This window comes from Aptenodytes forsteri, unplaced genomic scaffold, assembly GCF_000699145.1.
Source record: "Aptenodytes forsteri isolate BGI_AS27 unplaced genomic scaffold, ASM69914v1 Scaffold143, whole genome shotgun sequence".
In the NCBI taxonomy this organism is placed as follows: Eukaryota; Metazoa; Chordata; class Aves; order Sphenisciformes; family Spheniscidae; genus Aptenodytes; species Aptenodytes forsteri.
In genome coordinates, this window is record NW_008794951.1 from 2,460,259 (window position 1) to 2,481,259 (window position 21,001).

The 21,001-nt window shown below is 47.4% G+C and overlaps 1 protein-coding gene across 1 annotated transcript in view; it reads right to left on the reverse strand.

Annotated features, from left to right (window-relative positions):
* Nucleotides 1–5,161: 5,161 nt before the first annotated feature.
* Nucleotides 5,162–21,001, reverse strand: part of GRIA3 (glutamate ionotropic receptor AMPA type subunit 3) — a 161,953-nt gene continuing 146,113 nt past the window's right edge. The window contains exons 14-16 of the mRNA XM_009275302.1: nucleotides 8,503–8,617; nucleotides 6,005–6,252; nucleotides 5,162–5,407 (exon numbers count right to left, since the gene is read on the reverse strand). Coding sequence (XP_009273577.1) covers nucleotides 8,582–8,617 — 36 coding nt within the window. The 3' untranslated portion in view covers nucleotides 5,162–5,407; nucleotides 6,005–6,252; nucleotides 8,503–8,581. The remainder of the gene's footprint in view (nucleotides 5,408–6,004; nucleotides 6,253–8,502; nucleotides 8,618–21,001) is intronic.

The window sequence follows — 21,001 nt, forward strand, 5'->3', positions numbered from 1 at the left end:
GGGGCGGGGTGAGACTTGTCAGTGGCTGCTCCGACCCCGCCGGTGTTAGCCCGTGGCGTAATGTCAGCCTGGGCCTTTCCCGCAGTCCCGGTGCTGCGGGGGCACTGAGTGCAGCTCAGCGGCGTGCCGGGGTGTGGGCGATGCTGCTGCTGTGGGCACTGTCCTCCTTGATAGCAATTTTAGATGTATTATATTCTGAGTTCATATTACTTTGAAATTTATAATATCCATGAAAATATTATCTCTGTACTTAAATCCTTTAGTTTAATTGAATTGAGCTATCATTATCCAGAGCTTGTTTATGTATTGCTGCCTGCAAAATAGAGTCAATTTTGCAAACTGAGATGATGAATATGAGCACCAAAGAAATTTTGTAATTTAATTTTAATAACGATGACTTATTATTATTTTAATAACCATAAATACTATTTTTTTTAAATGTTGCAGTGCTTTGCACAAAACCTTGGAGGGAAAACTATGCCATAATAATATAGTGGGGCTTGTGTTACAGCTTAATATTATTTATTTTATTTTGTTGTCAGATGTGCTCTTTGCTGTGAGGAGGAGCTGCTATGGACCTCACCAGCGTCGAGGCCCTTTTGCTCCCACTGATGGCTCTGGAAACTGGATGAATTACTCTGAATTTTTCCTTGTATTATTTCCCCCCAAAAGTCTAGAGGCAAAGTCCCTTTGGGGTGTGTTAGAGCACTGTGTTCCAGGGCTGTCGCACTAGCCCTGCTGCCTTCGCTGCAGTGCATGTTGCAAAGTCCAGGTTTTGGCCCAACGTGCACCATCCCTGCAGCCCAGGGAGGCTCCGGGGCCCCTCCAGCCCCAGCCTGGCCCGGGATGGCAGGACCCGCTCCTGCGCCTTGTCCTCGTGGCCATGGCCCCACGTGGAGCTGTCCCTGTCCCCGTCCCGGCTGGCCGGGCTCTCCCAGCTTGCTGGGTGCAGCCGTGCCACCTCACCCCAGCCCTAATATCCTTGTTCAGCCTGATGCATATTTATTAGCAAAACTTAACACCCATTTTGTTAGGATCTGGTGCTCGGCGTGACCCTGGCAGGGCAGCACCGCACCAGGTGCTCACGCAGGGCCAGGGTTGGCTATCAGTCTGGCATTGCCGTTTCACCCACACCCTCCGAGCTCGGCGCTGGGGCTCAGCAGGCAAATTAAGCCCTGCTCACAGCAGCACATTTTGGCAGGTACATGGGGAAGGGAGCATCGCTCACCCCCGTGGCTGGTGTGGGGCCGTGTGCGGCCATTAGGCAGTGGGGAGCGGGTCAAGACCGCTCTCTAGAAAAACACGACCCACCCATGTTGGCCTGGATGCTGAGTGTGAAATGAAGGCTAAAGGATAGAACAATGGTTTTTTCCATGCCTGCCTGCATTCATTGTGTGGGCGCTTTACATATAAATAGGCTCATTTCAGCCAGGGCTCCCCCAGGGCCGAGGTGAGGGAGGTGCGTGTCCCTGCCGCCCGCGCGGGAAGGGCTGGCTCCACGCGTGGAGCTGAGCACAGGGCTCTTCTCACCCCCAAAACAACCTGAAACCTTCAGCCTTGTAGGATGGTTTAGGGTCAAATAATTGCTGTTTATTGCTCTTACTTAGCCCTTTCTTATTCCTGAGCTCGTTTTGCTGTTGCTGAAGACATGGCTGGAGACATGCAGGTGGGCTCAGCCCCTGCGTCCCACCTCCGTGCTCATGTACAACAACCATCAGCGGCTGGTGGCAGCTCTGCAGGGAGCAGGGCCGGGCTCGGCAGCCCCATGGCCGGGACCCACTGCCAGGCACCCCACGCACGTTTTTCCCCAGATCCAGAGGCACCACGGCGGCGGCACTCCACGCGGCTCGTCTGGTTGGGTTTTAGGGTGTGCTTTGGCCAGCAGGTACCGAGCCGGTTGCTCATGTCCCATGCCTGCCTGCTCTGCAGCGGTGCTACCTGCCTAGGACCTTCACTGTTGGATTTTTCTTTTTCCGGAGATGATCTTTACATCCCCAGCCATCGGCGTGAAGTCTTGTGTTGCTCCAGCTCAGCCCCCGGCAGGCGCCGGGTGCTCACAGGGGAGCGTCACCCATGGTGGCCCCCGGACAGAGCCCAGCGGGAGCTGGTTTCTGATGGCGACCACCAGGCTGGTTTGGCCGGGGTACCCCAGAGGGGCTGCCCCTGCCGGGGTGTGATTTGGGTGCACACCGGCTGTTTAATACCAGGATTACCTCCTACGGTTCCTAGTTTGTGGTGACTTGGAAAAACCCAACTGTGGCTGCGGTGAGCTCAATAAATTAGAGTCAGGATTAGCTCCAATGTTGGGTGAAGTTTGTTTGTTTTAAAAAGCATTGCTGAAAATGCGGGAACTGCAGGAAAATAAATCTAGTCAATATTTAAGAGTTTATTTACCCACGTTGCTGCCCACCCCCGGGGCTGGGCATAGCACCTCCCGCCCCGCTCGCAGCCCTGGGGGCTCTCCCCTGCTCCTTCCCGCCCCTCCCCGCAGGGTGCCCTTCAGACCCGGCCAAAATCAACCAGCTTCACTCATCAAGAAAAAAAAAAATCAGTTTGTTTGCAGGGTACCAAACCAGAAATAGGTATTTCCCAGGAGCGTCCTCGGTTCAGCGTTGTGGGCGAAGCATCGGTGGCATCTCCGGGGCCCAAGGCACCGCCCGGCCCCAAACGAGATACCTATGGGGCATCCCAAATAGAGAGAGACGGGCTTGCCTGGCCAAAGGGACGTCAGTAGGCAGGGACTCTCTCTCCTCCGGTGAAAATATCAGCGGGCTCTGTATTTTTTTTTCTTTACAGTTTTATTTACAAAATGTATTAAAACTCTTTGTACAACACCTCATTAAAATGAGGCTCAGTAATTGATGCCCACACATGCAGTTTATGCTTTTACAGCCATTAGTTTGCTTGGCAATTTTTCTGCTCACTGAAGTGCAGTTTCAACGACCAAAAATAGGAACTTAAATTACAAAAAAAAAAAGGAAAAAAAAAAGAAAAGAAAAAGGAAATAACCCCAAAATCCCCCAAAGCAAAACAAATGAAAAAAACATACCAAAACAAATCATCTTGAGACTACTGCCGAACTTCCGATAGCTTGAAGTTGGTAGCCGGAATTGGTAAGCACTCAACACGTTTTGTTTTAGCTTTACATGCAAGTTTAAAAAATATCGAACCATTTACCAAACCCCCTTCACTGGTGTGAAGCCTCCACTCTTAAAAATTGATTTGATAAACATACATCTTTTATACAGCTTTTAAGAAAAATGTTTGTTTTAAACACAACTCATAACCGCACAGCTTTAGCTCGCCCTTGCTGGGGACGTGATCGCGTTCAGAAGTTGAAAAAAAAAAATCACAGTTTCATGAAAAGAAAATGAAAACAAACCAACAATTTTTTGTCAATATCTTGTTAAAAACTCAAACAATAAATTATTCTCCTATCAGCTTTTAAAATGATTTTATATTACATTTTGTTGGAAATACTTATTTTTAACAAGACTTTGCCCATATAATCTTTTTCTTTTGTTTTAAATCCTATTAAAAGTTCAAATCTATCATCAGCAAACTAAACGCCTAAGGGTCAGACTGGTTTAAATGAGTTTCTTTTTCATTGTATGTTACTGATGAAATAAAACTCTATAGTAAACTACAGAAAATACATATTGTCGATTAGAGGTAATTAGTATGCAGATATTCCATTGAACATTTCCCATGTGATTGACAATATGTTTAAAGGTGTTTTTTTTTTTTGTCTTTTGCCTTTTTTTTTTTTTTTTTTTTAAAGATGAAGTTAAGTAGTTTCCAGGCAGAGGTTCAAGGCTGAAACGCTGCTGCTGTCTACGATGTTGGATGTGAGTAATAGTGAGCCCCTACCTGTAGCAGTGTCGGCTGGAGCGCGGCATCCTCTATACAGAGAGGGCAAGGACAGGAGCATCCTCTCACCAGTAGCCACGACACGAGAGCTGGCAGGAGCTGATATAATATAACAGTACTAGCAGGACTCATGTTAGATCGCTTAATATTATTCTGGAACTGCAGCTCTAATTTGAGTTACTATCCTCTTTCCTTACTTCTGTTTTAACACGACCATTACCGAGAAGCATTAGCTGAGCACAGCGCTAGTTGTGAGAGAACCGGGGCTGAAGCGGAAGCAGGCCTGGGAAAAACTAACCTGTGCTTCTCTCGCTTCATTGCTTGATATTAAACAGTGAATTAAAATGCAAATGCACAGCAAGAAAAGAGATATTATGGTCTGAACCTAAACAGCAAGTAGCTTTTCTTTTTCTTAAAAGCCACCCAATGTCGTTTTAATAAAGCACCTGTAGGTATGCCTGATGATAGGAAAAAAAAAAAAAAAAGAATGCAATATTTTCTGCCTGCACTTTAGCTACCTTGTCAAGAAATTAATTTACTGATCTGGAAGCAAGACATGCAGTTCCACAAATTACTTCCTTTTGGATTTACAGATTCACAGTCATTGACTTTAACTGGTTTTAATGCACAGATTCTTTTCTTCAGGTGTTACACCTTTTACTGCTATACAGAATTGCTCAAATTAGCTGGAGAGTTTAAAGTGGCTCGGAAAAAAAAAATCACACCACTGATAAGTAAATACTGAAACATCTTGACATCAGCTCATACAAGCAGTGACAGGCCAGTCCGTATTCGCACGCAGCAGATTTCTGAGGCTTTGTGTCAGGAGGAGTTTCATAATTTGATACGATTGGGGTGGCTGATGAAACCGGCTGCGGTTTGCTTTCAGGACACAAGTTCATTTACTGTGCAGTGGTATCAAAGAATGGCTTTTGTTGCACTGATTTTTTTACAAGAATTTTTTTTCTCATACTAATATCTTGTTACCAGTCCTTTCCTTTTCTTTTTCTCTTTTCTCTTTCTCTTTTTCTCTTTTCTTTTCTCTCTTTTTCTCTTTCTGTTCTTTTTTCTCTTCTCTTCTTTTTCTTTTTTTTCTTTTCTTTTCTCTCTTTTTCTCTTTCTGTTCTTTTTTCTCTTCTTTTTCTTTTCTTTTCTTTTCTCTTCTCTCTTTTCTCTTTCTGTTCTTTTATCTTTTCTCTTCTTTTGTCCTTTTCTCTTTTCTTTTCTTTTCTTTTCTTTTCTTTTCTTTTTCTTTTTCTTTTTCTTTTTCTTTTTTCTTCCTTTCTTTTTCTTTTACTTCTTTCAAGCAAAGCAAGAATATTTCGGTGATGGTTTGCATTGTTGTGAGTCTCAGAGTCTTCCATAAGGCACTGAAGGAAAAAATACCAGTTTTTCCTATTAAAAGTACATTGCACCATCATCAATGCGTGTCATGCCTGACACCTCGGAGAGAGTACGACTGGCTCAGGTGGTCCGAATCCATGAAGTAGCCACATTCTCTGCTGCTTCTCCTCTTGCGTGCTGTCAGGGTGAGGATCTGTAATAAAACCAGAAAGATTTCATCACTGCCCGGCAGCGAGGGGCAGGGAAGCTCAGCCTGGGGAGAGGCACAGTCTGCGGGCGATGGGCTAACCAGGCTTTTCCAGAGCTGTTTTTCAGCAATTCCACTCTACTTTTCATGCTTTAGAAATCATGATTTCTAGTGTAGACTTTTTTGTTCTATTGTAGATTTTTTTGAGACTTCCTAAAAGCACCTACCTGACCTGATTATAGCTTAAAAAATAAAGGGGAAGGGGTCACTAGCAAGACAGATGCGAATTCTGATTATAGTAATTTTTAAAGCAATTAACAAAATACTTTTATCTGTACTGAACTAGCACAATGCTGGAGAGAGGAGTTACTCACTTCAGCATGAAGCCAGCTATCACTGTTTGTAATACAGGACGGTACCAAGCTTACTTCTGTTCAGGGAAGACATTTAAATCACTTATACTCTGAGACTGCCACCAGACGATGTTTCAAAAGCCCTTCTGCAGCAGTTCGCTGATGCACACAACAAAATATCACACACAGCTTAAAAAAAAAAGCAAGAAAGAAAACCCAGAGGGTTTTAGTTCCCGGCCCGTAGCCGTACCCCTAGATTTTCACACTTTCTGTGCCGTACACATTGTAGCCTTCTCTGTACGTAGCGTAATTCTGGGTGTTGGTGGCGGGAGCAGGTTTGAAGTTCTGCGTGTTCTTGGTGAGTTTCATTCGCTTGGACTCGGCCCGAGACTTGTAGCAGAACTCGATCAGTGCCACCATCATGGCCAGCCCGAGGCCTCCCACAAGGATATAGAAAACCCCGGCAACATTGCTCAGGCTCAGAGCGCTCGTCTTGTCCTAAGAGAAACGAGCCACGCCATTAGTTTTACTGTGAGGAGCAGACAGACAGACAGACAACAGGCTACTTTGCACTTAGTCCTAGCTGGAATAACTACACTCATGGCGTTCAGCGTCCCACTCACGGATCAGCGCTGTCCCCCCCCGACCCCGGCAGCCCGGAGCTGCGCAGCAGTGACTGCTCTGTCTCCCAGCCTTCGGTGGGCGAAACCCTGGCCAAGTGCAAGGCGATGAGATTTTCTTTGGCCACTGACTTCCCCAGGCCTTCGGCATCCCAGAGCAAACCTACGGCAAGTCTACGGCTCAGTCTACGGCTGAGCATCTCTGGTGGCAAAGGCACCCTGGGAAAGCTCTGACGGGGAAAGTAGTGGCTGCGTAAAACAGCAGGTTTTACAGAAGGCCATTATGAAACTAGAAAAAGAAAAACCCAAACCACTACACACTTGGGTTTTGGTGAATGTAGGTAAAAATATTGAGATGCTGCTAAACTTATCTACCTTTTTTCCAACGGTTTGGAAAAAAAAACACCCTAGGAAGATGGTCAGTTACTTTAAGGTCGAGCAGCAGAGCCCTAAGCTGAACCAGCACCTTCGGTGACCGAGGGAGAGTGAGTTAGTTACTGAATAAGACCAGTCATTGTAACACAAAACATGCTGGCCAGGGTTTACCTTCCTTCAATACATGTCAGACGGGGGAGAAAGCCTGCATTTTTAAAAACCGGATTCCATAATCAGGTTAAACAGAGCTGCAACCCTTTTGCTGCTGCGCGGGCCGGCTGGCTGCGTGCAGGAATCGCTGCTGGCAGGCATGTCCCCTGGCTGGGCGGCCACGCCACGCCAGCCCAGCCGGACGGGCCGATGCCAGAGCAACCTGCAGCAAGGGGCTGTGCCCAGGGACGACACTTGCTGACGGAGCTCGGTTTACGAGTATCTCCAGGAACAGCAAAACTTGCATATAGTCAGAATAAAGTATGATCTACCTTGTTAAGTGTCTGTGCGTTTCACAGGCAGTTTGGATAGAGGTAGTTGTAGCAAACAGCCTGCCATTTAAACTAAAGATATTACTCATTTACACCTCTGTTCAATTACAGTTTCCTTCTGCAGCTGCTGTGCATTCAGATGTCCCATGATCCCAAATTTATCTCATAGAACAGCTAGAGGGTTGTGCCCTAAGCAACTTCCAGTCCAGCTGAAATCAATGGATTTTTATTATTGGCTTCGATGGAACTTGAAATTGTCCTCCGACACTGAGAGGGTGCTTCCAAATTATAGTTTTCTGTTTGAATGATTATAGAGAGCACTTCCAAAGGCACCAGGGGAGTTAGGCACTCGACTGCGACTGATTTCAGCTGGAGCTGGATTTCTCCTCTTGGAGCCTCTGAAAATGTCCTTTACTCCAACAAGCCCAGCACTTCTACAGTGTTTTTCTCCTCAATGCCTCTATAAGCATTAAAAAAAAAAAAAAATCCTCTGTGTTTTCTTTTAAGTGAATGGTGTAAATAAATATTTATTTCCTGCAATTTAAGTGTGCAGCTACCGGGTTGAACAACCCGTCACCTCAGGGGTGGGATCTCCACTGGGGTCTGCAGCGGTCCTGCACAAGGAGCTGCTGGAGGCTGGCTGGCCCTGCAGCATGCTGGCGTGGGACAGGGCAGTACAGCAGCAAAATGGTTCAAAGCAGAATAAAAAAGACTATACAATATTTATGTAATGAGTTACCAATAGATTTTTTTTTTTTTTTAAATCAAACCAATTGCAAATGGAATTGGGAAATAGGGCAGGAAGGGCGTTTTTTCCTTATCACGGGTCTGTCCCCAAATTGTCCACCCTTAGCAAGCATGTGACTGGTTCCCAAACTGACATGTACAGAATCTAAGTCACAATTTTGAAACAAAAATGTGTTTTTTCAATAAAACTAAAAACAAGAAAAGATGCTGGCCTGAATAATACATATTGACTGTGCTGAAACGTGCACATTTAAATGAAGATACCAGCTTGGAAGGCTTTGGGAGCTTCTCTTTCCATGTTTTTCTAGCAAAATACTCAAATAGTAAAACATACTTACAACTACAGTCTGTTACTTGCATAAAAGAAAAATGCTGTCACGTTCAGAGACTTAATTATTTTTTCTATTCTTTTCTTTCAACCTTCAAAATGTAAATATCAACTTTTGAAAGTCATTCTTTGTATAAATAAACAGTGGGTCAAAATGTGATTGCTAATCAGTACAAAAAGACCTTCAGCGACTGACCTTACTTCCGGAGTCCTTGGCTCCACATTCACCCTTATCGTACCACCATTTGTTTTTCAGCTTGTCTAAGATGCCTTGTTCACTGAGTTTCAATACTGCAAGGTTTACAGGAGTTCTTCACGTGGGAAATAACATAAATAACATTATATTATGTTATTTTATGTTATTCAATCTTTAAACTACTTTAAAACTATACAAAGCGATAAAGCAGGGTTCCTGGCCACAAAGTATTTACACTGCAGGCAACTGGATCATCCCCTTAAGTTAATGCTAGAGCAACGCTATATTACCAGGTCCTGCCCATATCGCTTTGAGTAATCGGCACTCACTGTTAAATGAAGGTAGTAGAAACAAAGCAAGTCCAATTTCCCAGTTTGGTACAATCATCACAGGCATTCACAGTAGCTTGACGGATTATGATGGGTTTGATCTAGCAGGACCCCTTGTATTGCACTAACAGACAGCAAGCCCCACAAACGAGCAATTGTGGCTTCTTACGGTAAAACAGCGCTTGCGGCTCCAGCCCCCCGCACCCGGGGGCTCTGTGTGCGTGTGTGTGCGCCCGCGCACACGTCTGCAAAGCAAAACCACCCCCGAGTGGATGTCATGGAGGGAGTTTTTGCCAGCCGTCACGGCTGTTGCCCTGCCGGCGGTGGTTTCTCCAGCTCCTGCAGTTGCCGCTGCAGGGACCGTGCTCGGAGGCACCGTGCAGGCGGCTGCTCTACCCTGGAGCTGCTGCATCCCAAACTCCACCGGTCCAGGGAACTGCAGCAGAACATAAGCAAATGCAGACCTTTATGAAACAAATTAGTCAACATGGAAATGCCGGCTGAAAGTGCCCAGGGCGGGAAATGTTGGCAGGATGAAGGGAGCTGCTGAATGTGGTGCTGCTAAGAGCCCACGAGCCCAGGGCACCTGAGCTCGCCCGTCCCTTCCCTGTGGGAAAGCGGCGCCCGAGGAGCCCTCAGTTGGGTTTTGTCATTTCCATTTCCTCCTTGTGTGATGTCTTGGGGTTTTTCTTGCCCGTTTTCATGAGACAGGCTCCCTGCGTTAGGGACATCTTCGGTTCCTGCTCCTGCTTGAACAGCTTTGATCCCCACTCCATGGCCATGCGGGGCAGCCGGTGGGGAGGAAAGGGATGGGTCCTTGGTCCTTATCCTCGATGATGCTGTGCCACTTTGCATGGGATAACACCAGGCAGACACACGCACGGCAGCCCTGCAACATGCCCTGCTGTGGGTCCATCCATGCCTGCGGTCAGCGGAGGAGACGCAGGAGCTCAGCCCACGTCTGCCCCGGTGCCAGCCTCACTTCTTGCTCTCGCTGCTCCCTGCCGCTCTCCCACTTCCTCCCAAAGTGCATGACTCTCTGCAGAGCAGAAGAGACCCAGGAGAAAGAGCAGCACAACCTATAGAAAACACCTTCATTACAAGCTTAATTACATGGCGGCATTTAGGGAAATGTCCACAGGCTGGGAGGGCTCAGCCCTTGAGCAGCAGGAGAGGCTGAGCCCTGCCATGCCTGGGGCGGGTAGATACTGGAAGAAGCAGCTGGTGAAGAAAAGCCCCATTCCCTCACCTACCAAGAAGCTGCCTCTGAGATGGCCGTGAGACCTGTCGGCGGCTGATGTTGAAAAGCACTGCCCTCAGAGGTGCTACATGTCCTTCGGGAGGAGCGCGGGCATGAGGTGCCACCCTGGAGGGCGGCAGCCCATGGAGGTGGGGACAGGCTGCGCTTGGCCAAGCCCAGGCAGGTTGTGGGGTACCATGAGAAAAATGAGCATGTTCAAGAGCTCCTGAGCCGAATGCCCCATGGACTGCACCAACGTGACCCAGCATGGCGTTACCGAGGCCAGCAGGGAGGGCAAAAGCAGGGAAAAGCCATCGAGGTGGGGAGAACCGCTGGTCCCTGGTCCCAGTGGCAGCGATGCTGGCACTGCCTGCGCCGGCAGAGCTTCCCAGTTGGCCAGACAGAGGCAGCACCACTCCTCCTGGTGTGCACAGGGCTCGGTTTGACACCAGCCAAGATTTTATCTTTGTAAAATGGCTATTTTTAAGCAGCAGCTGTAATCTAATTAAATATCAATCAGGACAGGCTATATGCACTCAGCCAGACACAGCCGATGGGCGGCGGTGACAAGCCGCATGAGACAGAACGTGTTTGCTGGCTCGGCTCTGGCAGCAGGCACGGAGCCCCTCCACCAGGAGCCGGCGGCACCGTAAAAAGCCAGCTGTAGTGCAGCTATGTTTGCATCCACCTATAGGTAGGGCTATAAAATATCAACGGGATCAAAGCACGCTCCACAGACATTGCAAACGCCCTGGGTGCTGCAGGTAATGCACCTGCCCCGTTGGTTTATGCTGACGGGGACCAGCCAGGTCGTGGCCAAGCCACCCCCGTGGACCCTCCTGGGCAGCTGTGTTGTGACGAGGCCCCCGGTGACACGCAGGCAAATACGCTACAAGAAGCTGTGCATGATTGCAATGCAAGTCAGTGAAAGCTGAGTGCCTTCACCTACCCGTTACAAGTCCCAGGAGAAAGAGTGGTGTGGATTATTGCTTAGAGAACAGTGCTCTCATTTTAAATTTCATTTAAAAACTATCCAACTTGGAGAGATTTTATGCAATACATCTCTCCGCTTTGAAAAGCATTGTGCAGCTGAAAATACACAAACAATAGGGAGAAGGTTATAAACACCTTTTCTCCTATCCGCATATTTTATTGTGCAAATTTTCCCCTCCCCCCAGTCCTATTCCAAACACTATTTTTAATTTGCATGCCTTTATAAACCCCATATGGAGTACAGAGAATTTGCATAACATCCAATACATTATAGATTAGCTTTCACAACATCATACAGTATTGGGAAATGAGGAGGCTTAACATGCTAATTAGGGTGCTTTATTTTTTTTTTAAAGCCAAGATTGCAGTTAATTGTGCACACGCAACTGCCAAAAAAAAAAAAAAAAGTAGTAAACTAAAATTATCTTAACTAAACAGATGGGAATTTGCCTAAACCGGGGTTTTCACTCTAGTTTGTCATGGCCCTATTTGTCAGGTGAGGTACTGCAATAACTCAGCCCAGGTAGGAAAGAGGTGATTTGCTCCGTCTGTCTGTCCTGGCACGAGGAGCAAAGCGGGATGGGCAGACAAGTGCCAAGGAGCTGCTGCATGCTTTAGGTCCACCGACCCTTTGCCGGCAGAGCCGTCACCGTGCCGGGGTGCTCCTGTGCTGGGGGGCTGTAAGCCATCCTGCCTGGCATGGGGGCTGACTGTGGGTGGCTGGTACGAGATGGGCAGGTTGTGTAAGGAGGGACTGGAGGAGAAAAGTCTGACAGCAAGCAGTAGCTGGCGCTTGTCCTCCCCTGCCTTAGCCCGTCCCGTCCCCCCAGCACGCAGACAACCTGGAGGTTTGCCTGAGCGAGCTCCCGGCCTCCCTCGGCTCCGCTATTTTGCTGGCTGGGGCACTGGGATGAACAGCGGGTACCTGAGCAAAGAAGCCCTCTCAATGTGCTAGAAAAGGCACTAATTGGTGCTTCACAGATGGAGCACGAAATGCAGCTTGTTTGATCAAAGTCCTAAGGAACAATTTTGTCTGCTTCCAGGAAATTAATCCCGAGACCTCTTAATGCACGAGCTGCTCCCCTGTGCAGCAGGATTTGAACAACCTGATGGTGGGAGAAGGCGTGACGCCGCTTCAGCCCCCGGTCCAGTGCCTCACCCACAGGGATGCAGTATGAGCTGGTGCGGGATGGACTCCTCAGCTCCCAAATTCCTGAGTTAAGTCAATACATTGCAAAGTGAGCCTGGCTGCTGGTACATTTTCCAATTGCTCGTCTCTGAGCAGCTGTCTAACCTTGTTCAATTTAATAGTCAGAGTCAGGCATGGCTTTGGCCGAGATCCTGATGGAGGTGCAGAGGGGCATGTCTGTATCGTGGTATTTTTCTCGCTGAGTGCTCAGCAGTGCACGTTGAATGAGAATCCTCCGTACTGCGCCTCGGCTTGCAACTCAGCCTGTCCCAAAAAAGGCCCTTGGGCAGCGCCAGCACCCTGCCCACGCCGGCAGGTCGAAGGCTACCAAGTTGCAAAGTGTTTTGTTGGCTATTACAGAGGGAAGCGTAGGGCTGTTGGCTGTAGGAGGAGGATTTTTCATAGCTTGCCCTGGCACCGTTTGTTTGAGGGGGGGATTTTTTTTTTAATTGCCTTAGAGGCAGAGGAATGGAGAGACTAAATGACTTGCCCGGGTCCCACAAGAAGGCTGTGTCCCAGCTGCCCACCTGCCTCCCCGGCTGGCTGCCACCAAAAACGGCTCAGAGGATCATTTGCTCAGCTTCTGGGTCTCTTTCTTCCATTTCCTCATCTTTTTCCTGGGATAATTTTGTGCTTTCTAGCTGCTTTTTTAATTAGGTTGCTGTTGTTGGGCTGTACAGGATATCCTACGAGGTCCTCGTCCCTTTCCCGGGTGGCTTCAGCTATTTTTCCTCTGCCTTTAATTTATGACGGGATTCTTTTTCATCCCTCCCCATGTGGTTTACAGCCCAGCTCTCTAGTAGTTTGGTTGCTTTTATCAAAGTAAAATGTTCAGAGGTTTGAGAGCTTGTGTTCTCTTGTCGTGCTCTGTACGCCCAAGGAAACGAGCTGAGGCAATTAGGATCAGGATGTCAGCGTTTCGGATGTGGTAAGATGGTATTCTTGGGCAGAAACTTGCATTGTTTTTCTTCCTCACCATAACAGAAGGATTTTTTTGTTTGCTTGCTTATGCTTTTCATCCAGATGTAGTAGGTTTGGCTGATCCAGGCTTAACCACGTGAGGCTGGATCTGTTGGGCAGCTTTACCAAACCCCACTAAGATTTTTTTTTGCTGCCATCTACAAATGAAGGGAAGACTGGAATCTAGAGAAACGGTACCACGTGCCTCATACTGGATAGTATTGCCCCCCATGGCAAATTAAGCCATTTGCTATGGTTGATTTATTTAAGAGAGACATGACATTAAGAAGATCAGTGCCCATCTATTCTCACAGGCTTCACTTTATCAGTCTGCTGCAAACACGATTTTACACCTGGGACAGTGGTCGGTTTTATCGGTGTTTCAGCAGTTTGGTTTCTCTGCTTCCCTGTTAGAAGACCCCGCTTGGGTGCTGGCAGCATTACCTTCCCCTCTTCGGCCATCGGTTACTGCTAGAAAACAAGTGGTGCCAGTCTTCTTCCAAATGCAATGTGGCACCATCTCAAAGGGAACCTCCTCTTCCCTTTGCCTTGTGGCCCTGGGGCCTCCTCGCTGCTGGCTCGGGACACCAGCCCCAAAAGTCCTGCTGCACCCCTTGGTGCTGGTGGCCCCAGGTGACAGGACGATGCTGACGGACTGAACTGGTTTTTGAAAGATGATGTGCACTCACTCATTAAAATCTCACCCCTGAACTAGGTCCCCAAAGCTTCGGGTTCAGTTTAAAAACCCTGGCCACCTCTCTCTCCAAATTCAGGAATCACTGCATTACCTTCTTTGTCATGAAGGTAATCTTGCATTGCTTCCAGGCTGAGTATGTTCCCCACGCTGACACGTGAGATCATCCCTCAGAAAAGAGCTGCTATATGCTCTTCGTAGAGCATCTATTACATTTATATTTCATATTATCTATTTTCCATCCACACCATTCCTGGCTACCTCTCTCTCCAAATTCAGGAATCACTGCATTACCTTCTTTGTCATGAAGGTAATCTTGCATTGCTTCCAGGCTGAGTATGTTCCCCACGCTGACACGTGAGATCATCTCTCAGAAAAGAGCTGCTATATGCTCTTCGTAGAGCATCTATTACATTTATATTTCATATTATCTATTTTCCATCCACACCATTAATATGGAAAAGAGGGAACATGATGACGCAGAGCCTATCTGCTCTCTCTTCTTACTTCTCTTCGAGACACCCTCACCCTGTCTGAGGGACTTCTTGCCCTGCCTCCTCTCACCACAGCACCAGTTTCAGGTTAGATGGAGTAATTTTCATCTCCATTGAGAAAACTGGTGGCATTACGGTATTTCTTTCTGGCCAGAATGAGTTTGAACTAGAAGAAAAGTAAATTAATCATCAAAGAAATAGTTCTTTATCAGTCCCAAATGTGAGAAGATATAACTTCTGTCCCTCTCAAATTATAAATCATAACAGGTTTTTAATTTGATTAATGACCTTTTAGGTTCATTTTCATGATTTCACCTGCACCTATATAAAGTAGATCACCCGAAACCAGGTATTTTTATCTAGTGCCATCACTCTAGCTTCTACCGGCTTAAGAAAGAGACCCAGCAGGCTGAAGTCCCACATACAATTGCGAAAGCCGGCCAGGTTGCTCTTTTGGCAATCTGATTCCAGTTACTGGCCATCGTGTTTATGTGCTGGTGCTGAAAACAGGACCCTTCCCTGAACGAACTCGGACTGTGCAGAAGACTCTGAGCAGCTTCTTGGAAAAGTGCTGTTAATTTATGAAAAGAACATCCCGATCTTGCCAGGAAAAGGCCATTTTCAAGGAACGAGTGATGGGATGTACTGATGCTAGTGGCTCTGTAGCCCAGTATTTGGGTTGGTCCTCACAAGTCGCAGCAGGCGATACAGAGAAGAGCCGGTGACCACTACAGGTGAGATTTAGGAGCAGAAGTCACTTTGGGACTAGAAAATCTCACCCAATAATCCATAGACTTTCATCGGCTGTGTGTAACTGGTGTTTGAGTGGCATAAAGTCTCGGCAACACCATAGTTATGTTTATTACTTGCAATCAATAAAGATTTAAGTGGTGATTGGAACAGCTTTGGATAATTCACATCCCATTCTATGCTCTAATGGATGTAATATAAATGTTATACCCAAAAATGATCATTGCCAAGGAGAGCAAATGAACGCAGCAGACAGCACACTGTTCCCTCAAACCAGATGAACCATTGCTCAGAATTCATTTAGAATTTTTAGACGCAATCTTTCAGAAAAGGGAGCTGCAAAGAAAAGGTGCAACAAGTAAAGGCTCTTTGAAGCAGTAATTAAAGGGCTTCCTCGGAGTTGCGCAGGACTGGGTGGGCAATGCATGGGTTGCACTGAACCTCCCAGGCAGTGGGGCTGCCTGAGGGCTGACCTGGCACCTTTCGCCACCTGGGTTTTACAGACTACAAACTGCAGGTGTTCCTCACCCACCATCAGCTGGTTTCTGATGTTCCGTAGAATATTCGGTGTACAGGGTACAGTGTGGCATTTTCTCAGCACTCTTGCTTGCAGCATCTTGAGAGTCCAAATGTAGCTTTTTTGAGGGTAGAGGGTGAAGAAATCATCCATGAGCTTGAAGGAAGACCAGAATAACATCAGCAGTGAGAGCTCCTCTCTGGTCTTGAAAACGTCCTTTCTCTACTTGTGCCCGGGGCTGAGGCTCAGGACAGCAGAGAACAAGCTGCAGAAGAGCTGATCAGCACCTCAACCTGGGAAGGGATGCTCGGCCGCCTGGCTGGCTCGGGAGGATGCCAACAACCGGGCAAGAGCTCCAACCACCGCAGCTCCACTGCTCTTATGAGCGCTCCCCACGCAGGAGGGCGCGGTGGCTTCTGCAGTGCTACGCAGGCAGGACGTCTGCATCCCCAGCGGCACTGGGGAGGGATGTGTGCCATCTCACCCGGGGACAGAGAGTTCACTCGGTGATGAAGCTAAGAAATTTAAGGCCAGGGGCAATGGGGATCCTCCTCACAAGGCAGATGGATGCTGGCTCCAAATGTATGGTAAATATGACCAACAGGAGCCCTGTCCATTGCAAACAGGTCTGGCTAGAAGGCCAAAGACACGAGTTCCCGATGTGCTTAATACTGCATCTGCCACAATGTGAAATCCTGCGTGGCCACTAACATGCCCTTTTTGATTTCTTTCCCATCAGTACAACATCAGCTGCCAAATAACTCTGGTTGGAGAAGCGCTGTGGAGATGCAGGCACGCATCACTAGGGATGCGGTATTTACAGCAAAGCTGTTTGTGTTTTAACGTACCCTGGCACTGGCCGTTCGGGAGTTTGCCCCAGGGGAGGCAAAACCACAGCACCAAAGGCATCCCTGGGCTCGGTCTGTGTCGCACCGCAGGGGCGCAGAACAGCTGTAAATCTGGTCTAGTATCTGGCTAGACCAGGTTTATTGCTGATTTGTGGGATCAGAGCAACAAAAAGCCACAAGGAGGTTTCTGGCAAATCCGGCACTCTGAAGATTGCAAGATTAATGAAGTGTGGTGTCCTCCCTCCGAGTCAGCCTGCGACCCTTGCCGAGCCGTGCAGTCAGACCAAGAGCTGCATCCCCTGCAAAGGGCTCTTCACCCTCCCGTCCAAATCCCAGTGATGTGAGGGAGGCGAAAGTCCACGGTGGTACCAGGGCTTGGTTAGTACATTATAAAGTGGTTTTTAACTTGTTTTATTTTTAATCCCTGTTATTTTTACCTAATCCCTTTAATTTAGGAATCTGACATATTTAGAGCACTCTCACTTCTGCAGCAGGAATTTTTCTTGTTTCTTATGACTGTTTTTCTCTTGTTTCTTATGACCAAAGCTGTCCTTGCTGGCTGGAGCATCTGTGGGATTGCTGACGTTAGCACAACCCAATCAACAACGTTGTAACATCAAAGAGTTTAGACATCAAATGTTTGGGTTTCTAAAATCCACCTCATAGTGTCAGAGGAAAGGCAAGTGGACTAAGACGCAAAGAAACAAGATGTTCTTAATTCAAAATGGTTCCTAAAATCTTCTGGGGTAAAACTACTGAAAACACTGAATTAATTGTTCTTGTTGGTATCACTGGCAAATCTCCACTAACTTCAGGGGAAGCAGTGTGAAGCTTGTTGCAGACACGTGGCAAGTGTCACCTTTACCATGCTCTGAGAGGTAAATACCCGAAGGGGACAGGGAGAACGACCCCGAACGACTGCACCATTGCTTTGCACCGAGATTTCAGCCCCACGCCTCCAGCACCGCTGAGAAACCCCTCAAAGCCACACATCCCCGAGCCGGCCCGCGCGGGCGCACGGCAGCACAGGGCACTGACAAATGCAGAAATCAAGCGCAGGCACTCTGCTTAATTTGACAGGATACCATAAAAATCTCACTAACAACCATCTTGGTATCATTAAAATATAAAGATAGAAACAATCCAGGAAGCAATACCAAATCCAGCATTATTCTCTAGAGGGCGTTGCTTGAGGTTAAAGACCCATCTAAATCAAATAAGGCACTTTATTCCCCCAAGCTCTATAAATCCCAGCCTGATCTGTAACTATTGAATGGACTTTTTGTCAGATCTTGTTACTGAAATAACTTCTGACTAGATACAAAACCTGCGGGTGAATACATTGTCGAAGTGCTCTGCTCTTTCCGATATCAGACCTATCTGCCTGTCATAAATTACCAATTTAGCAATGTCTCCGTGCCACAACTTCATGTTTTGCTACGCACCCACGTGTGAGGGATGGGGAAGATTTTGGATGGAAATGGGCTCATTATTAAAACCCACTGTGTTTGTTTCAAGACTAGAGTTACCTGGTACTTCAAGCAGGAGTGAACAGAGCCCTGAAAATACGGGCATAAAAACATGGTCACTCACTGTTCCTATTTGTTACCTTCTGTCTCAAAAAGTGATCTTCTATATTTCACACTGAACATTTAATATTCATGGAAAAAGCACCAGGCATTTCTTCTTCAAGGAATGAACACTTGGTTGCTCTTTGCTACCATTTCAGACCCGCACCATTTTTTCCCTGCCCTGTGTTACCAGCAGTTGCACATCTACAAGATTTAACATTTCAGGGATTGAAATGCTTTATGGGTGGGCAGAGGAAGGGATAAAAGCAAAAGCCATCTAGTTTGAAAAGACAAAGAGCTTTCAAAATTAGAAGATTAAAACTTGGCGCCTCAAGCCCCATATATCCCCCAGCCACCTAAGAAATACACTGCATGTTGATGGCTGGGATAGTGCTCGGAGGCATCGGGCACAGCAATAAATCCCCCGGCAGAAGGACGTTGTTTTTCCTCAACAGCAGGGCCAGAAGCGGTTCCCGTTGCTCAAGGCACCGAGGCCCCAGGTGCCGGTGAGCAGCACCCCGGGACTGCAGCTCCCCGGCTGCCAGCGCTGGCCGTGGGCTCATCCATGGCCATCACCGACAGCTGGGCTGGGACCCTCCTTCAGGAGGTCACTGCACATTTTGCCTCTTTCGTGCCTTTTGGTACCGAACGTTGTCATGGGATGACAAAAATCTTATCTACGAAATAGCACACAAAGTAGTTCTTAAAATTTGTTTATGCTGCGAAATTGCCAGCAACAGAGCCAGCAACCGTGGGAGATGGAGACAGGCGGTGGCTTCTCCTGCCGTATTGACGTGGTGCGTCAGCCTGCGAGGATTGCTTCTGTTCAAGGGGCATTAGTGACCCCTGCACAGGCACACAGCCACACACCGGCTTTCAGTTCTGCTCTGATGGCAAAGGCCGGTAAACGAGAGGCTTTGCAAAGGGTGCTGAACGCAGGTTTTGCCACGGCCATTTGAACGCTATGCAAATGATCTATCAGGGGATGGGTTTTTTTAGTTACTGCTGAGTATTTAGTAGCTGCAATAGTTCTCCATAACAGAACTTTGTTCTAGTCTTCGTTACTGTGTTTTTCCATAAATAGTGTTCTTTTGGTCAGTTCAAGGTTTCTTGCCTTTTTTTTTAGAGGCAGGTTGGAGCAACCACTGTATCCGTGCGGAATCTGTGGGGTTTTTCCTTGCAGTAACTAGGTATGCATTTTAAATTCAGGTGTTTTAACTGATGCTGTATTTGCTGCGTCGTGGAAGACACACACAGATGCACGATGCCATTGTAACACCTACACACACTCCGAATACACCTGCACAGAGCCAGATGTGTTACCAGCTGAGACTGCAAGTTCCTCCACTCTTTGCAGAGAGTTTGCAGCCTGTGTTTGGCAGCAGCAACTGTCTCTAGAAAAGTATATTTATACGTTTCATAAATGTAGCTCGAACAAATTAAACTCTGTACTAACAGGATCATAATTTAATAAAAGTGCCAAGTGCTAATGCAATAATACATGCCTATTGGATTAGGAAATGCAAGCCATAACAAGTCATTGTAGTTCATTTACAGCAGTGCCCGAGACTTGAGGTACAGATGTGGCGAGGGGGTAGGAGGAAGAGCTACCCGAACAGGGAGGCAGAATAAGGGAGGGCAGACGCTTAACGTCACGCTCAAACCTACAACATCTGAAACAGCAACGTGGATCTTTCCTGTCATTGCCTGGATCCTTTCTAAGCTGGATGGATATGAGCAAGAGACTCAACTTACCTTGCGCGCGGGCTATCCCCTCACCTTCTCTTTCTCTTGCCTCTAGACACATCCTTTTTTCCCCCTGTCTTCTATGATTTATTTTCCTCTTGGGACGGCTTCTTCTGCGACTCCTGCTCTCGGGCTCCTCAGCTGGCTGCAGGTAGGTGCTGCTTAGTCCAAAGGCTACACAAGACATTCAAAGAACAGCTACGTCGCTTGTATAAAGCTAGAGGTGTCCGACCCATGATTACAGTGCCGGCGAGCGCAGAGCAATCCACCAGAGCAGCACAAGTGCCTGCGTCCACATGAGCTCAATGCTGAAACATTAGAATTACTTTGAAGAAAAAGAAGAAAGGCATTTACTTTTCCCTTTGCATGTTAAGTGACAGCAGTTACCATTAAAGAGGGAACAGCCAAGCCCAGACCCCCAGGGAGATGTTCAAAGGAAGGGCCCTGCTCCTGCTGCTGGGAGCCCCACTTCGAGCTGCTGGTTTTCCTTCTTCCTTTTCCAGTCCCAAGGAGCTCTGCCTTGGCTTTTCCCATACTGATGCTTACAATGCAGGATAAATGACTCATGCAAGCGGTTTATGGACATTAACTGTTAAGCACCACAGGTATTATCAAAATGAGTGCACGAGTCACAAGTCTTTCTCTAAGATCTCTCGCGGCCATAAAGGCAGGACGTAGTGCCACTGCACGAGGCCCGGCTCTGCCGCGGTTAACACTGCACAAGTACGTTTCCTTGCACACTCAGGTCCAGCTTCGTCAAGGCAGCAAAGCTAGTCCCCACGATGGAGGGATGTATAAAGGTTATACAGGCAAAACAAAATGGTTCCCAATTCTTAGATGCCAGCCCTGACTCCACCAGCTCCTTCCCAGCCTGGGCAACCTGCTCGACCCAAATTCTCGTTCTGAGCCTCCTAGCTACAGTCCCAGGAAAATACCCTCAAACAATCTGCACAACAGCACAGACACTTCTGCAAACCAGAGTGGGCTCTCTGCCCTTCTTGGCAATGCTCTAAGCGAGATGCTCCAATGAACTCCTAGAGCATTAAGACTTCATTATTGGCACAAAACATACACAGTATTATTTCCTAATATGCTATAAAGTAATAGCTGTCAATTAAACATTCTGATGTCTTCCTTTTAAAGTATTATTTTGCTTTGTCACCAATTT